General features: G+C 37.1%; 3 protein-coding genes across 5 annotated transcripts; 1 reads left to right on the top strand and 2 right to left on the bottom strand.

The window, feature by feature from the left end:
- Window positions 1–1554: 1554 nt before the first annotated feature.
- On the bottom strand, window positions 1555–15223 carry LOC147868650 (endoribonuclease Dicer homolog 1-like). Of its 3 annotated transcripts, XM_087321929.1 has the most exons (10): window positions 15203–15223; window positions 5739–6119; window positions 4559–5055; window positions 4210–4301; window positions 3873–4060; window positions 2865–3767; window positions 2500–2577; window positions 2139–2366; window positions 1979–2017; window positions 1555–1872 (listed from the first exon to the last, which is right to left on the bottom strand). In XM_087321929.1, exons 2-9 carry the CDS (start codon window positions 6102–6104, stop codon window positions 1982–1984), a joined length of 2388 nt encoding a protein of 795 aa, XP_087178055.1. In that variant the 5' UTR covers window positions 6105–6119; window positions 15203–15223; the 3' UTR covers window positions 1555–1872; window positions 1979–1981. The 3 variants fall into 3 exon arrangements, 2 of the variants coding, with proteins under 2 accessions (XP_087178055.1, XP_087178054.1); XM_087321928.1 differs by lacking the exon at window positions 15203–15223 and having other exon boundaries at window positions 5739–6181; XR_015529992.1 differs by lacking the exons at window positions 1555–1872; window positions 1979–2017; window positions 15203–15223 and having other exon boundaries at window positions 2232–2366; window positions 2881–3767; window positions 5739–6181.
- On the bottom strand, window positions 9103–11270 carry LOC147868651 (ribosome-binding factor A family protein). The gene is made up of 3 exons (XM_087321927.1): window positions 10854–11270; window positions 9858–10031; window positions 9103–9543 (listed from the first exon to the last, which is right to left on the bottom strand). The coding sequence occupies exons 1-3, from the start codon at window positions 11253–11255 to the stop codon at window positions 9415–9417; spliced, it is 705 nt and encodes a 234-aa protein (XP_087178053.1). The 5' UTR covers window positions 11256–11270; the 3' UTR covers window positions 9103–9414.
- Window positions 14889–16085, top strand: LOC147868649 (PLAT domain-containing protein 3-like). The gene is made up of 2 exons (XM_087321930.1): window positions 14889–15080; window positions 15387–16085. The coding sequence occupies exons 1-2, from the start codon at window positions 15000–15002 to the stop codon at window positions 15840–15842; spliced, it is 537 nt and encodes a 178-aa protein (XP_087178056.1). The 5' UTR covers window positions 14889–14999; the 3' UTR covers window positions 15843–16085.
- Window positions 16086–19359: the final 3274 nt, after the last annotated feature.

Below are 19359 nucleotides of genomic sequence, written 5' to 3'. Positions count from 1 at the left end.
GTATATTTGGTGATCTCACAAATGTTTTGGAGGTTTTCTTTCATGCACAAATTTAAGGTTCAGCAGATTTCAAAAACAAACAGACATCTAGTTTTTTGCTTATATCATAAGATTCAAAGTTCATTTTGTTTCTAGCTAATTATTCACAATACACAAGCTGCTGTTGCTCATCAGATTTTTCTTTTCAATGGCGTGAACATACACACCTTGTTTCTTCAATTTAAGGAATCAATATCATTTGATTTGTAAAAACACCCTTCTAATGCTAGATCATTCACTTTTTTAACAATGTTGGTAGAAACTCAAAACTCATGATGACCTCTTCGACTTGGTAAAGACATAATAAGCACACGAAAATATCAACTAATCAATGTGTGAGGTAACTATCCTATTTCTTTATCCTCCAAAAATAAAACACTGTATTGTTATTTCTCGAATATTTCATTTTGGGATGTCTCTCACAAGACATCGTAATGCCATATATTATTATGCTAGCCTCTAAACAAACTTGTGAAGCTATGCGACAGTTTGATTACCACATAAAACCATACATAGAGTTAATTACTTTTTCCTGTTACATACATAAAAAGACATGTTCATGCTTTGTCAGCACCTCTCACTCATGTATTGTTATTTCTCAAATATTTCATTTTGGGATGTCTCTCGCAAGACATCGTAATGCCATATATTATTATGCTAGCCTCTAAACAAACTTGTGAAGCTATGCAACAGTTTGATTATCACAGAAAACCATAGATAGAGTCAATTACTTTTTCCTGTTACATACATAAAAAGACATGTTCATGCTTTGTCATCACCTTTCCCTCATGTATAAGACATGATAGTTTCTGTCACGTAGGCTCACAACATATTTCAAAGCACTATTGACAATGACATGGGCACTCCATGATTAAAGGCAACATCAACCAATCATGCCTTAAAACAATAGGCAATGTTATAATCTTACTTGTTGATGCATAGTGAATATATCTTACCCTTTTTGTGGTAGGAAAGGGTTGTAGAATTTGTTGAGATAGTGGTGAGTTCATTATTGTCAAAGCAATCCCAGTGAAACTAGGACTATTATATCAATAAAAAGAGAAAACTAGGTCTTTATCTTCCAATTATATATCGACAATGGAACAGAGAACAAACATTCATTCTTACATCATGCAAAAAACATAGATGTATAGTACAGTTATTCAAAGCAGAGAGAAGATTGCATGGTTTCGCGTATTTTGTCATCAATGTAGTATTATTGTTATGAGAAAAATGATTGTTGGCACCTTGAATTTATATACACATGATAAAAGTGCCTTACACTGATACATAGGAAACTGATACTTTTTTATGCCAAGAGATCAGGGTGCTATGAAATTGCTGATATTTGATGCAAATGATGTGTAAAAAGGAAGTGTTCCTCATTTCATGAGCTAAACGGATCTAGATGACATTAGGAATGCAAAAACAGTATACTTGATTTGAAGCAATAGGAGATATAGATGACGGTGATTTTAGAGTAACATGGCTTGTTTACAAAAAGTGTTCCACTAATCCACTAATATGACATATATAATTAAGCTTTACAAACACATTTGCTGAGGCTTTAACTGTTTAAACATTACAACCAATGATATTTGGATCCAATTGTTTCACTTGGACTTCAGCTTTCTTTAGATATAATTATCCAACTGTGAGCAAAACTGCTGAATGAGGTTATCATGAGCTTATTTTATGCTACCATGATAAATTACGATATTGGGTTAAAACTAAATTATGAACTTATCATATGCTTATCTGAAAGAGGATTAGGCAGATTTGATGCTCTCGAAAGCTACTCTGGACATTTTCGTCAGGCATAGGCAACGTATTCTGATCAAAAAGTTTATTTTATTGTCAGTTTTATCTAATTGTACCTTTATGGTAGCATTAGATCTGAACAAAAGGAATAGCATTATTAGCAATTATTTTCACTAACAAGTTATTGCTTGTCATTTGCCTTGAGATCATGAAGCGCCTGGCATGCATAATACAAATAAAGCCAATGTGAGGAGGTTTCTTCTGTATATATATGCCTTGAAATCTGAGAATTTACGAGATGTGAATCCCCATATACACTAACAAGATTTGTGGCTTACCTTGAAAGCTGCGAATTTCCGAGATTTGCGTTTCTCCTCGTGCCTGAAGGTCGCAAATATTTCTTCATCGATAAAAACACCTGTCTCATAAATACCAGATTTGGATTCGAACATTGTTTGGATGTCCAGTAACATGTGCCTTGCTTTGCAAATCTCTTTCAACTCATTGACAGGATGCAATGCATAACATACTGGTGTTGGAAGAGGTTCTAGCAATGGTTGAACGATCTATAAAAACAAATGAGAACAATCTATTCAAGTTATTGGCCACTTAAATCAATGATCAAATGTTATGAGTTTTTTTTTCACTAATTATTTTGTATTATCAGCCTAGTAAAAAATGTATAGCATCAAACCTAACCTTCCATGAAATTTCCGCATCCAGATCAGAATCCAGATATATGGCTGCTGCTATGGATGCCACCAAATCACCCAAAACCTGGAAAAAGACAAGACCTATATGTATGTTATTATGTATGTGTATGGATGCCAACAAATCACCCAAAACCGGCATCTACGTATGTTATTAATCTATTACGTAGATATGCTTGTATGCATGGTAAGTTATGATGCATGGTAGGATGTATGTTGCATGAGTGGTATGCTATGATGCATAATGTACTATGTGTATATGTATGATATGTTATGCATACATTACATATCATGCATGAAGGTATGCATGCATGCACGTGTGTGGGTGTATGAGAGAAAGAGAATATATCAGGCCTTAGGTGCACATAACCCAGAATAACCAAATGGAGAAGGAATTTTCTGAGCTTTGAGAATCTCCTCTATCGCTGCCACATACGCTGCAATTCTCTCCTCCCCATCACAAGAAACTCCAGAAAGAAAGGATTGAAGCTTATGTTTTGCACATACATAGGCCAAATTCTCCTTATTGATAACGGATTGCTTCAAGTCATTGATGATTCCCACATTCTCAGATTGACAACTAGTTATAAGATGCTTGGCTATGTAATGTGAAAGGATGCAATCCCCGAGGTACGAGAGTCTTGAGAAGTGTAATCCACCTTCTGAATCTTGCGAATCGTAATAGAATGCCATTGACACAAGCTCAAGATTTTTGAAGTGATACCCAAGTTGAGCTTCAAGACGATCTATTTTACATGGGGAGAAAAACCTGATCGGTGACACAAGTACTCGTTTAAGATCAAACTTTGGATAATCTATTGCGACCCTCAACCATGATATGGCTTTCAAAATGTCACTGGTGTTATTATTCTCCAATGCAAACAACCCAATAATCGCCTCCACAACATCAGCTAACGTGCGCCATGAGATCCTTTGTTTTCTTACAAGCCCTGACTGAACTCTTTTATCGCTTGATTTGAGGCAATCAGGTATAGGTCCCGGAGGGATCCATTCCTTCACTAGAAATGGTTCATTGAAAACGTAAGAAGCAAGACCACATTCCTCGGCACAACGAAAGAGCTCCTTGTTCTCCACGATGCGATGCAACGAAGAAGCCAAGTCTTCTTTGCTCATCGATGCATCTTGCAAGAAGAGCATAGTTGCACATGATAGGGTCAAAAAGCTATCGCCAAGGAACTCAAGCCTTTCATAAGAATAAGACATATTGTATGCACCCGTTGTCAAGGCCTCTTGTAGCTACGGTTACATTTTAAAAAAATCAGTGATGTTAAAAAACATGAGACGCTTTCTTTAAAGAACATGAAAAAAGATTCTCCAGCACTTTATTGTGCTCGTTCTTACCTTAAAAGCTGAGATTTGGACATGGATGCTATCTCGGAGCTCGGCCGCTAACAATGCATTTTCAAGACCACACAGAATCGATGGAAGTCTAAATGCTCCTCTCCATAAGCATCCTTTAAGCCCTTTATGTAAAATACAAACCTCTGGGGGCAGCTCAACTCTCCTTGCTTTTGCACTACACCAATGTGCTTTTGTTCTCTCCCAATCAACATTGACCAATGTTAGGAACATCGAATTTAAATGCATATATCCTTGTTTTAATGGCATTGAAATGTAAAAAATTGTAAGATCATGACTGGAGGATCTACAATAAATATTTAATAAGGTTCTTTCTTACCTTGAGATGGTTGTTGCAAAAAATTGGCTACATGAGATTGTGTATAACACACTAAAAGTGGTTGCGAAGGATGCTTTAGTTCATGTTTATACCTAAAGCAGCAACAGATATGTCATATATATACATGGAATTGTTCACAAAGAATCTTTTGTATTTTTAAATTACCATGACCTAGAAACAATATTATATTCTTGACATAAAATATAGAATCTCAATATTTTTCTCATATCTTACATATCCATGAAATAGTAACCCCTGTCATATCAATTGCATATGAAACTCATCGAGAAACTTAATGAGATGTAATCTTGAGTAACAATAATGATTATGAAGACAATGTTTATATTACCTCTTCAACCAAAAGTCAGAGTAAGAGGAGAATCTATTGCTTCCTGGCATAGAACTCAGCCCAGTAAGATCCTTTGAAATCCTGATAATGAAGCATGGTGCACTCCAAGGACCGTAAGTTATGAAAGCATCGATTAACTCTTCTTCTTTATAAAACCCAGACTTCAAATTTAAACTTGAATTCATAAAACCAGTATCATTTTCAGTACAAGATACAGGAATCCCTTGTGTGTTTGAATCCATTTGGAAGTTTATGCATTCCTCTTTCATAATATTCAATTTGCATTTCACAAGATTGATTGCAGTTTTCCAATCAATGAATTTCATTGCTTTCGATTTATGGATTATAGTTGAATTATCAATCCCCCCTTTCATTGGCATTACATAGTAACCCTTTGTCTTATTCTCCACAATAGCAATTGTTCTCTGTGGTTCCACAAAGTTTTTCCCGAGAATCAGACTGAAAAGAAATGTGTTGAATGCTTTCACTATAGTTACCTGGAGTGCCATCAAAATAAAGTGATCAACTAAGCTTTACTCTTCCACAATGACTTAAAAACCAAACAAAATTCATATTTCTTATACACATAAACCACTTTGTATGCACAAAATAACAGTGATACGCAACAAGATTTATAACTCATTTAGACCCAAGAAAACATTGATAAAAGAAAACATTGCAATTTCAATGAAGTATCATTACAGATGAGCCAGTGAGATGACAAAATTCCCTCTCTTTTTTCACTTAAAGCTTAAACATTGATTTTTTCTCATTTTATTTAACAGCAAAACCACACTAAGAATTCAATCAGCTATGTGGTGTTAACATCTTTTACTCTCAATATGTTGAGAAATAGACATCTTTGACCGAGCATGTCTAATATACTTCTCAATTGAGTAATAAACCAAAAATTAAGTTGTTTTAAACCAAGTCTCAAAATATCGTACTATTTGACAACACATCATTAGACAGATTCTGATTATACAAAATTCAAAACCTGTAAATCCTGCTTTATGAGATTTTTCTTCAGTTTAAGATATGTTTCAAAAATAGCAATGGGCATCATCAGTCCAGTTCAACTCAAAACTTGTGTGTTGTGACCATATGATCAACCTACAGAATGTGCTTAAGAATCTCTTGTAAAGGTAACCATTGTAACGAAGACGATGAAGAAACTTACTTGGTCTTGATCAAGAGATATTGTTCCACAAGGTATGAAATCAACGCTAATACATTCCTTGTGAGGGAGGTTAAGCCGGATTTGAAGGTTGTTTGTTATCTCTTCATTCAGCATGGACTGATTGAGCAACAAGAATTGAGTAGGGTTTGCGGTGCCCTCCAGTAATAGAGTGTCTTCTCCTTCCTCCACGGGATTATAAAACATGAGGTAAACATAAAAAGATACCTTTCCATTGGCTAGTTTATTTACACAGGACTTTGGAGGTGGGCGCAGAACATTGGGGAATCCGATCTCATAGTGTGAAACTCCATCAACTGAGAGATTCGATAGATTAGATGGTGCTAGTTCGATGTCTGAGTTAGCCATATCAATATGATCTCTCTCTCTCTCTACATATATATATATATATACATATGTGTGTGTTTCTCTGCTATTCGTATATTAGTCATTCATTCATAAGATGATGATTAATGCTTCCCTAAATGCGAGCGCACACTCACACGTATTCTACATACTTTGTTTTTTCTCCCTGCTGCTCATATCCATTTGTTATACGAAAGGATGAAAAAAAGAAGAGATGGAGTTCCTCTTTCCTTTGGTTAGTTAGCTTGTACGGACTGTTACTACGAGCGAAAGAAGATGGAGAGCAGATCACCGCAAAGATGGTGATATGCTGATTAGTAGCTTTTGTTTTGCATTAACGGTAGCATGAATGTTTTTCCATATTTTCATGGTTCTTTTTTCGAGTATTGTTTTAATGCTTTTGATGATGAGAAACAGAGAAACAGAGAAACAGAGAGAGAGAGAGAGAGAGAGAGAGAGAGAGAGAGCATCTAAAGAATAACAGAGAAAATACAGATCTTTGTGTGATATGGCGGCTTTCTCTGTCTCTGTCTCTCTGTTCTGCTGACATTTTGTGGTTAATTTAGGGGGAATTTACAAAACTAGCTTCTCCTCCACATCTTTAGTTAAACATCTGTAAAAGCAGCTTAGCACACAAAAAAACACTCAAAATTTTTAAAAATGAGAGAAGCATGATGGGAGCAATGTATATAAAAAGGTCATTGTGGACTCTTGATGGTGCTGCATCATGAAACAAAATCTAACGTTACGTACATACAAGTTATATATAATATGTATAACGATTTTACATACATTATACAATCATAGTACGTAAAATTCGTGTTCGTCTAGCATGAATGTTATTGAAACATTCCTGTGTGTTTTTTTTTTTTGTTTTTTTCCATTTTTTAGGCTTATTTACCTCGTAAGAAATAGATAATCCAAAAGTATGGTTTTTATCATTCTTTGAGGGTGTTTTTCTTACACAAATGATTGAAAAACATTCGCGAATGGGAATGCGCGTATGGTTCATACTATGCATACAATGTGTTATGTATATGAAAGAACGACAGTTCCCCCACACTACTTACATTAAGAAAACTTAAAAGTGTACTCAGTTAGGTCCCATGGCTCAATATCGGCCTCCCTATGGACGCTAAAAAATTAATATCTAACCTAATTACATCTTCATATCGCCTCCACTTATTATAAACACTAAATTCAACAAAAACTTACCCAAGCCCTGATCGATTAACTAGTTGCAACATTGACGTGGCATCCACATACATGATGATGAATCTTTATGATAAACTACAACCCTCTATGAGCAAAATCGACAATGAAAAGGTCCCACAAATTTCGTCATGGTGTACAATGGTTATTTCTCTATTGTTGCCACGAAACATCTAAGAGCAAGTTAGAGATGGGCTAATGCATCATCCTTGTCTTATTTGTTTGGTCTTTGGGCTTGAGCTCATCTTGGTGCTAAGAATAATAGACATTAAGAAGCTTTAGGGATCTATTACATGTAGTTAGTATTAAAGGAGTTGATCTATGTTGCTACTTAAATAAGTTTTTTTTTATTCCCAAGTTGATAGTGTGGTACGCGCCTTGGTGTACAAATGGTTGTCATATAAAGTCAAGCATTTCCAAACGTATAATGTCAATATTCATTGGGTTTTGCATTCAAAAGGGTTCAAGTTTTTTACAGTGGCGTTATGTTGTATTTTTCGAAGTGCTCTACACAATAAATCAATAAAATTATATGAGTAAGGCACAAACAAGGAAATAGCAAACTGAATCAATCAAATAGTATGAATGCATCAAACTATGTTCAAAAGGAGGGAGAATTGAATTCCATAAGGACTACTGAAAAGGAGGAAGATAAGCAGTGCATTAATGCCTCGAAAGAGGTTAATATGGCCTACAAGGCCATCCTTATGTTATATAGCTTCTTTGACAAATGAATATTAAATAAAGATAAAAAACAAGAAGATGTCTATTGACCATTCCAAGCCCTATGAGATGCCTAAAGCATCATGAAAATAGCTATTGTGGTCAAGGAGTCTTAACGCAAGCTATTGATGTTCCCCAATCATGGTTCTCATTGTTTGTGGATCTTGTGCCATATACTTCTCGCAAACGGTATTGGTTATCTCCAAAATGATCCTTTGCAATAAGTTCATTCACCCCAAACATACTTTATGTTAAGAATTAGGTGATTAACTACAGGTTAATTAGTACCTAATTATGAGATTAATTGATAAGCAGAAGATTAAGTGATACGTGTGTATGTGTGTGAGAGGAAGAGAGAGAGAGTAAGTTAACACTTATGAACAACACAATATGGGGGATGATTAACTCTATATTAAATTAACATCATCATCATCAAATACAAAAATACCCAAACTGAGGTATATATACATCTCATGTGCAAAGGTGCACATGTGTCAGTAGAATATAGGTACTAAGGTGTAAGTCCTATATTAAATGTACTTAAGAGTGGAGGATCTAGAATATCCCACTTAAGTACAAGGTTCTATTTAAGGAGTTATAGTCAAACACTCCTAACTAGATTCTATCTAGGTAACTACAATGTTACATGGTTGACTAAATAACTAAACTAATTTGAGCTTGATCTCTCAACACTTTACATGGGCTTAAGTGGGTTGTGCCTCTTCCAAGAGGTGTGTGATGCCCTATCATTAAACATGGTTTTATATTTGCCTCTAAAGCACCGTGACATCAAATCCTACTAGCATAAAGTTTTTAAATTAGAAACATTTTGTTTGCAATTAAATTAAAAGATAAATTATGAATATGATCACAATCATCATGAATTATGACTTTCATCTTACTTATTCTGACATTGTTCACAAAAGCTTGGTTTCTCAATCAAATGGAACTAATTTTTGGTGTTATTTTGTAGCTTAACACTAATTACCTATTTCAATTAACCTTCATGCTCATATTAAGGATTAATGTTGTCTCACATTTACAAGCTTATAAACACCAAAGAATAAAACAGGAAATAATTGTGACCATTTCTTCAATGCAAGGGAATGTCTACCATACAATGGGACCATTTGTGACCATTTCTTTGATGCATAGAAATGTCTGTAACATACAATCAAGCTGTCATATAAATCAAATGTTTAAATATAACCATTTCTTTGATACATCAACATGTCCAGCATATGACCTTCATAGGAGTGAATCAGCTTCTTTGGATATTGTGTCTTCTCCGGAATGTATATCCATCATGGCCCCCTTTATGTACAGCAAAATTTCTTTGGGAAATGGAATGTACCTCCCCAACTACCTTGTGGATTCATTACTCCTTGGTTGAAAGATCATCTTCCTCCACAATATCATCCCAATTATCATCATCATCATCATCATCATCCTTTTGATCTCCCTTAGCTTCCCTTTCCTTTTGCAATCTATCCAAAATGGATAGAACCTATCACAACACATTAAAACCCTTTTCTATTCAGCCAAATCCAATTGAAATTGATGGAAGCGGAACAGAGCAAAATACAACTAGCTTGATGAGTACTTTTACGAGAATGCCCCCTAAGTTTCACAAATAATTGGCATACCCCCCCTCAAATGTTTGTGCTTCAGGGGTGTATTTCTGGCAACCTTTTGGAAACGTGGCGGGAGGGGTATTCAAGCAAATACTTCAACAAGATAGGGGCATTTTATTATCATTGAACATTTCCAGACAAAAACAAATTCTTTGATTGATCTAGAGTTAGAATAGACAGTATGTACCCTGCTTCCTTTCTCCAATGATTCATCCATGATGAATCGAACCTCTGGAGTTAACCTTAATTGCATTCTCTTCCCTAATCCTGCCCTCACATACTTTGTTTTCGCCTTTAGACCTTCCATAACAAGTTCCTTGCCTCTTTCATCACTATATATTGACACATATACCTTTGCAACCTACATTTGGATGACGAAAAAAAATAATCTTTCTTTTTAAACTTTGAAAGTGAGCTATTGAAAGTTACCATACAAACAGGTATACAATGACTAGCACGATCATATATATAATGATCCCTCATATTGAACAATTGAGCTAAGCTTACACTAGGAAAAAAAGAACAAGCCATTTTTACAAGCAAAGAAAAGAGAAAATGTGGTGGATTGCCTGTTTTTGTAAACATAGCAACATATAATTGTTCAAAAAGTACATCTAATTATTCGGAGATGGGTTTGACCAGGAGGAGTGTTAGGGAACATAATGAAAATTTAGTGCTAGTAAATAAAGAAAAGTTTGGGAATGTTTTGGTCGAAGGACTGCTGACATATCATATCAATTTGCTTCTTTTATCCAAAGATAGCAAGCATTATTGCTTTGATGGAACATACTATTGCTCAAAGATGAGATTGACCAGGGCAATTAGGTGAAAATAATGAAAACTTACAGGCATTCGGAAAACAATGAAAAACCTGAGCTATTCAGCAGTTGTCCTACAAATATATGAATAAATAGAATAAAGAAACTACATAATTATGTAGTTTGTAAACGTAGAAATGAATTGTTCCTCCCAAGGAAATTTCCTCAAACATCATATAGAATAACTATCTCTGAGATGTGGTTGAAACAGGGCATGTCAGAAAAATTGCGAAAAGCTCTGGGGCATTTCAGAGTTTTTTGGAAGGTATACCGATAAAAACTAGATGATAATTCCAAAAAAAATCGAAGAGTGGCAAACAAATTAGAAATAATTGCAAAAGAAATGACCAGCATAAAAGACTCACTTGTAAATCATTGGATAGGACGACATCACTGACGGTGGTGACAGAGGAGAGGTAGAGGTCTGCCCCAAGGGCTGTCTCAGGCGCCATGGCCTGCTGAAGGTTCTTATCCTTGATCATCATGTCTCCGATCTCTCGTTTTATCTGCTGAGCCACCATCTTCACGCGCCGAGGGTGCGCCATACAAAACACGAGCCGACTATTACCCAACCCTAACCCTAACCCTAATCCACCATTCTTGTTCTTGGTCTGAAGAACTAACGCTCGTCCTTCACCGTGCGGATGCGGATGAGGATGATGAGGACGATGATAGAGCAGGGGTGGATGAGGGGCAGAGACGAACCTGTGGTCGAAGATTTGGGAAGGCACAGATGGGGGAGTGGAAGAAGAATTCACAGTCGCCATAGCTTAATGATCTGTGCGCGTCCTCTGTGTGTCTCTCGTTCCATGTCATAGCAGAGAGAGTAGGAAGTACAGAGAGTGTGGTGTGTAGAATTTCACCGGAATACCCCTCCCCAAGTTTTACCATATTCCCACCCCATACCCTTACTCTCTCTCTCTCTCTCTCTCTCTCTCTCTCTCTAGATTGTGACACTTATGCTCACCTACACATAATATATCCCATCCCCTACTCAACAAAGTTCTATACAATTATATACATATTGGGAAAAGTACCAGGATACCCCTGGAAGTCTGTCTATTTACCAGAATGCCCCTGGAAGTTCCAAATTTACCCTCTATATCCAAAAAAATACACTTTATAAAGTAATTATACACTCAAACCTACAAGCCCTATTTACCACAATACCCTTCAAACACAAATTTCTTTTTACCATATCCACATTCATGCTAAGTAGTAGCCTAAGGAGCTTATCTTCAGATTACCTCACCCTTCTGGACTGTGGTCCTGACCGATTTGACCGATTTGACCGATTTGCAGACATTGCTTTTTGCATAGACGGTCGGACCTATGCCCTCGTCTACGCCCACCACTGCATCGTGTCAGCTCGCAACCCCTTCTTCCCCCTCATCTTCTCCCCCTCTTCCTCCTCCTCTTCTTCTTCTTCTTCTGCCTCCTCCTCCTCCTCCTCATCTTGCGATTCGTCTACCTCCTCCTCCTTTCATCCGCCTCAATCTCAATCCCCACCCGCCTCCCGGAATCACTATGCCGGTAGCATCTCTGTGAGCCAATGCTACCCTAACCAACAACAGTCTAATCTTCAGGGTCAGAACCAAATTGTCTCTTCTTCTATCACCGGGAGTCTCGTCAACAATTCTCCAACAGGTATATTGAGTAACTGGGAGGCCGACGCAGGTCAAATCCACGGGGACATAGATGACATTCCCGTTGATATTGCCAATTGATCATCGATCCATCCTCTACCGAAATACTAGGCCCCGCACAACCCCTTCACTACAATCTACCATCTGCCACTGCTAATCCAATGACCTACAATGTTAATTATAATTTACAATTACAGTTACTCTGTTGTGCACTATGGTATCCATATCTGCCTTGAGCTCATCCATGCCGCCAATTTCTTTGGAGTTGATGAATTGTCCACCTTGGTCCAGGTAAAACACAAGTGATTCATTCATAATTCAACTCTTCAGCTTGTAATTATTGCTCATTGCCTAATTTGCAATCTAGTATAATTGATTATGTTCTTCTTGTGATAGAGGCAAAGCTAGGGTTAGTTCTGCATATTAATGATGGGGGCAACCATGCAAGTAATCATAGTATATCGTTGGAGGATATCACGAGCATGCTCATCGTTGCGAGGAAGCATAAGCTGAATCGGCTATGGCTGTTGGCAACTGAGCTCATGATGGCCCAACGCGATCCTGGCGCATCTATTGCCTGTACAAATGACTACATCTATTGCTTGTACAAATGATTACTACTATGTTTCTCTCTGTGTATACACACACACACACATAATGAGGGGGGGGATATGGTAATAAAAAAAATGTGTTTGAAGGGTATTCTGGTAAATAGGGCTTGTAGATTTGAGTGTATAATTACTTTATAAAGTGTATTTTTTTGGACATAGGGGTAGTTTGGTAAATTTGGAACTTCCAAGGGCATTCTGGTAAATTTGGAACTTCCAAGGGCATTCTGGTAAATAGACAAACTTCCAAGGATATCCTGGTACTTTTCCCTTATATATTTCTTATGAGGAGGAACATGCCCGCCAACATTCAATTACACTACCCATGTTAATCGCATGCGAGTCTTTTCTCCTTATGGGCAAACTATACCCCCATAATATTAGTTATATTGCAAAGGTCCATAAGGATTCACATGTAATATAGATCCCCCATACCCTTTTGTAGAAACTTCTCTTTTATATCCTCTATTACAAATTCCTCAATTTTTTGTGTGAATGCAACAACCCTATCTAATCAATCAATTTGCAATTGGGAAGGTAACTTTTTATTCCAAACTTGTCTTCGCCATTGACCTCTCTTAGGTCCCTCCCCACTAACCTCCCCCCTTAAACAGTATTGTGAGAATGCATGATCAATCTTACTAAACTTCGCCCTCCACATGGCAAGTTCCTCCCCTTCCACACGGTGTCATTCATTAGTAAATGCTACATTTGCTTTTAAGCTAGCATTGGGCTTCTTGTCCTTACAAAACCGTGGCTTTGACCTTGATCTTGTTGGCCTATGAGTATGATCCGGAAGAGGAAATGTGAATAGGGAAGAGTTAAGGCCGAAGGAATATTATTAATATAGTTAAGAAAATGGCGGATCTAGATAGTTGTCCCGATCCGGATCCGCACAGATTAGTAGTCGGTAGCCGATAGGCACTGTTTTGTAACTTTTACCATATGCCAATAAAAGGATCCAGATTGATGTATAATTCACGAAAGTAGTGCGAGTTTAAGTATTGTTGTCTATTCTATTGGCTGTATCATCTTGTGTACTTGCCGCTTGTGCTATCATTTCCAATCTTACGCGTGTAATTAAGATATAAATAGTGTTAAGTGAATTAGTATCGTATTGAAGAAGCATCATTATTCTCTTTGACCACCCCTTTGGATACATGTTTTAGAAAAGACGCCTTGTGTGTTAGTGGCTGAGTCCAAACCAGGATTAACAGATCCATCCATTTGGTAGTTGCTTTACCCAAGTCCATATCAACAACTAATAACAACATTCCTCCCATTTCCTTCCCTCCTCTCTTCTCCAATGCCTGATATTATTTGGCAAGTATATCTTGGTGCTACTCAATGCCTACATATAGGTTTTTGCTTACTATAGACAAAATGGCACAAATGATGAAATGGATGGTATTTTTTAACTTTTTCAGGTATTGAGGGTTGCAACATAGTTGGAGAGATGCACAATGCTTTTATGTTCCGATGATAGATTGCATGGAGTACGAACCTATCTAAGGAAATTAAAAGGAATACTTATTTTGGCCACTTTGGATGTTGGATCATGTGGGGGATTCTTTCTCGGCCCTTCTTGTCATGTGGCACTATGCATTGAAGTCAATTCATATGCATTGTAATTGCGATGTTACGAAAAACCATATAAAGGAATTAATAACACAAACGTGGCCCTTGATCCAAGAGCACAGATCTATGCATGTTCTTGACAATGAGAAGTTCAAAGCAATCACAAGGACATGGGCAAATATCAAATGCTCGATCGTGTAGGAGCGATGTTGGGCACAAACTAAAAGCATAAATCCCATGCACTTATAACAACAACTCGTTCATGCCCACAACTGGGATAATATGGCAACCCGGCAAACAAACATGGGCATGACATGGCAAAGGCCCCTCAGTTCCCCAATGGGAGGGATCTTTCTCTTCATATTTTGGCATGATATGTCTTATGATAGCTCAAGCACCCCATGTGATGATGGGCTCAACATGGCATCCATCCTATGTGATGATGGGCTCAACATGGCATCCATCCCCATCAATCACTAACAAAAGAAAAGAAAAGAAAAATATAATGTAAAAGGCTATGCCATCACGATGGATTCAGATAGGGTTTCATAAAAAAGGACAGGCTGCTTTTCATTTGCTATTTTGCTACAACAGTTTCTTCTTTTGTGTGGGCAAGGGAAATCTTTTTCCCCCATTTCTTATTTAATTCATTGTTTTGTTTCATTAGAGAAATCTGTAGATGGGCACCACAGCTACCCTTCTTCTCCTCCTCCTTCTTCTTCTTCAATTTGTTGCGATTTCTTCAGTCCATGGCAGCACTGTATGTATTGATCTTATATCTTTTTGTCTAATAGTTAAGATTGGTTTTTATTTCTTTTGGTACAATAGTTCATGAGTGATTTTGATTCACATGTATTCATGGAGAGATCCATTAGATCTAACTTATAAAGTTATATATGTGTGTGTGTGTGTGGTGGATCCATTAATCTAAAGCTCAGATTAGTCAAAACACATATGTGTTTGAGATCCAAGTGGATTAAGAGCACAATCATGACAGTTTGTGTTGTGGCTAATGTGGTTTGGTTGGGTTTCGGATTCAATCGATCCGATCGGGTATGTAATGCAGGAATGTGTGTACTCTTTCTATGTAAAGACGGGGACGCGGATAAGCGCAGGGACGAATTCGGTGATCGGGGTGACATTGTGGGATTCGAACGGAGATAGTGTGACGATAGATGACATCGAGACATGGGGAGGATTGATGGGGAGCGGGCACGACTACTTCGAGCGCGGATCGATCGACATATTTAGTGGCCTTGCTACATGCACGGGCAGCGGGACCATCTGTGCCCTAAACCTAACGAGCGATGGGACCGGGACACACCCCGGCTGGTATGTCAACTATGTGCAAGCCACCATCACGGGGGTAAGTCTCGGTTGCGACAATCAAGTCTTCGAGATTGGGCAGTGGGTTGCGGCCGATGCCTACCCTTACCAACTTTACGCATTCCGCAATGAGTGCGACTCCTCCTCACTTGCAGCCCATCGTATTAGTCTTCGTCGTAGCCATCTCCCTCTTTGATTTGAGATTTTTGTAGCTAGCCATCGGTCGGTCGATCCATCTATCCATCTGTCGCTATCGATGTGTGTGTCGTAGCACATCCAATAAAGAATTGGTTTTGTGACAACTCGTCCAGTTTGTTCCGTTAAGAATTGGTTTCTTGTTTCTTCCGATGAGAATTGGTTCCGTGACAACTCGTCACGTTAACGCATTTTGTTGTTCCTCGATGTTGTTATGGAAATCAAAAAAATAATTGTTCTTCCATGCATAGTAACAAATGCAATGCACAATCTACTTTTGCAGGATGTTATGTATCGTTGAATAATGAATTTATGAATGTGGGATAACGAGCGGAACGATGAGACAATCGTGTGGCCTTGTGTGTGCAAGGAGATGGGAAACCCTTTGTGCAAAATGTAGGCGGTTTTCCAATCCAACACTTTTATCGAATCATGTTTGGATGTTTCTCCTGCAACATTGCTAGGAAACTTGGTTGGACTTCCTAATCTAAGCAGGACCATCCCAATAATCGAGCATACGTATCTAGATAATAAGCACGATACACTCTTGGTTATGGAAATTCCTATTGCAAGAACCAACTGCCCTTTTTACTAAATTCAACAAGGTGGTTCCTAGTTGTGGTGTGAGTTCAACTTAGTTAGCGAGGGGACCTTATCACCTTGAGATCCACTAATTTGGGACAATGCAAAATACAAGGATTGTATTGATGATTAACTTGGCTCCTCTAGAGTGGGATTAACCATGGTCAATTGCCTATTAGTGTACTACTTCATATGCCCTAACGTCATATATGTATGAAGCAAAATTTGAATTAGTAACATATGCCGTAACTTCATATATAGTTGTTTCCAAACGATATTAAAACATTCTAGAACCGACACATTCTGCAATAGTTGGCGTGACCTCATTTTTGGAGGAAACCGATCCTAACATTTGGGCAAGAGTTCAAGACTAATCATTAGATGTATCTCATTCTTGTCGAACTATTCTCATGTTGGTGCAATGCTAATCTTGAGCCTTTTCACATTTGTCTCATGTTTTCGCTTGTCTTCGAGCTATTCTATTCTTGATTCTCAATTTTATATCAATCTCTTGTTGATCTTTGCATATTCTATGTGTCTTTTTGTTACCGGCCGGCAAAGGAGTCCAGAGTGGGAAACGGAGAGTTATTTAAGTAGTAGGAATGTGGTTGTAATTAAGCTATGAGTGTGGACGGACGGACCGGAAACGGTATGCCGTTCCGGATCCGGACCGATCCCGAACAGGTGCAGATGGCACCGTTTTGGAATACAGACCGGAAACCTATTTAAAGGCCCGTATACAATGTAATCAATAGCGGTTAATTAATGAAAGCTTAAGCGTTGTTATCTCTCTGTGTTAATTGCCGTTCTGTCTTAATTGTTATATCTTACGCGTGTGTTATGAAAGACGATCATAATAAGTAACTTAATCAAGTAGGATTAAGCGTTGAGGCAGATCCGGTTGCCGTAACACCCTTTGGGGAAGTGTCTTCCGTAGACACCCTATGTTAGGCCATTGTCCGGCCCTAAGAGTTAACACTTTTCCTTGGTTTCTTAGACGATCATGAAAGTATGTGGATGGTCTCTTCAATGTGATTTTTTCTAAGAAGAGTCAAAATGTTATAAAATGGGTGAAGTTGTGCAAAATTTGGTGATGTTCACATAAAGTATCTTTCTTGAAAGCAATATAAATTCAACCAAATATATATGTACGTATTTCATGGCAAATTCAATGAAATGTTATGACATACAATATTAAAGGGTTGTGTAAACCATGAAAGTGATATAATTTTTTTGGGTACTACATACACAATAAAAAACCATTTGTGCTATTGTCGTGAGTAAATAATCAGAAATAGATTTGTTGGTGAATGTATTTATGTTGGAGGTGTACAATGTATGCTTGAAGTAGAGATTTATGAGTTTTTACCAATTATTGCATGCAAAACTTTAATGGAATGATCAAATATATGGTCTCAAATTGTTTGCATGTCTACGATTTCACCATGCATCTTTTTATGTGTAGACTTTAACAATGCACCCCTCATACATAAGCTTGCGACAAAGAATTAACGAACATGAAGGAGTCTTCTTCTTCAGTCACTTCATGCATTGGATCTAAGAAAAGTTGGATAGGTGGTACCTTTGCAATGTTTGTCGAAATGACATTTGTTCATCTAAAAAGTTATGAACCAAGCTTTCAGGTTGTGTCTCCATATGTATGTGTTTATTTCTTGGGTTTATGTTTAGATGTTCATCCCCAATGGTCGAGGGAAGATGTCCAAAACAATTCAAAACTTCAACATTTATTTCAAAAGGATTGATCTTCAAAAACATATTTCAAATCTCTTTATTAAGCAAGAGACCAAGGTTGCATCCAAAGAGTAAAAAAGATGATTACAAACATTCACCAACCAAATTAGCACAATAATGCACTTGAAATTTCTCCATGTTATTTGCTTCCTCTACAAACAATTAGTCAACAATTAGGAGAAACTAAGAGACAGTTTCTCTCATGTATCATTTATCATGTGTACACAACAAGTGCACGAGCTGGAAGCAATTTTCCTTATAAAATGAGTTGTGCGCAACCTTTCATGAATTAGGTAAATGGTCTAGTTGTTGATTTTTATATTCAGTTTTCCGAGAATTGAAAATCATCCAACATTTTCCTTATAAATGATTGTTAATGTTCATGAGGATTACTAAATTCATGAAAAGCGAGATTATTGAAACTCAACCAAGAAAAGGTCATGTATGAATATCTTGCTTATTGGCAATCAATCACACTAATGACAACAATTTACATCATTTAGTTGAAACATGTCTTATGCACATGTTTATATCCATTGATTAGCACGACGTAACCCTAATACAAACAAATATTCACTAGCAACATAGAAAATGACATATGTTAAGGCTTGGTGCTTGGCATCCTAGAATCAAAGACATAAACATCAGTGAAACCCAAGTTTGATTCTTGCATCCAATATGTTGCACATCATAATACACGCTCACTCTCATAGCTAAATAATTAGTCAGGGTTTAAATAGAAAGCGTTATTTACGATCTAGGGTAACTCCTTCAAGGGTTCTTCCACCTAATATGAACGTCTCACTTCCTATGAACTTTTGTTGGTTCTCCCACTTAACCGGAAAGTCTTTCAAAATGTATATGTCCTTTATTGTGAAACAAACATAGGTTTTATATTCATAATGAGAAGTCATGGTTATGAGTTATTGATATAATTCAATGCATAAAGAAACCCATCATTGTTGAAAAACTAACTATGGGAGATGATGAACGTTTCATGGTTATGAGTTATTGATATAATTCAATGCATAAAGAAACCCATGATTGTTGAAAAACTAACTATGGGAGATGATGAACATTTCACATTTTTACCTAGTATACGTTGATTGAATTTTAATGTTACTCGTATATCTAATAAGCTTTTGTGTATTGAAGTTGACAAAATAATGTGCGTAGCTAGATCT

The sequence above is a fragment of the Azolla caroliniana genome, unplaced genomic scaffold, assembly GCF_043228905.1.
Source record: "Azolla caroliniana isolate FFs.n. ecotype wild unplaced genomic scaffold, voAzoCaro1.0.p SCAF_1, whole genome shotgun sequence".
Lineage (NCBI taxonomy): Eukaryota > Viridiplantae > Streptophyta > Polypodiopsida > Salviniales > Salviniaceae > Azolla > Azolla caroliniana.
This window is presented reverse-complemented; position numbering and strand designations above follow the sequence as displayed.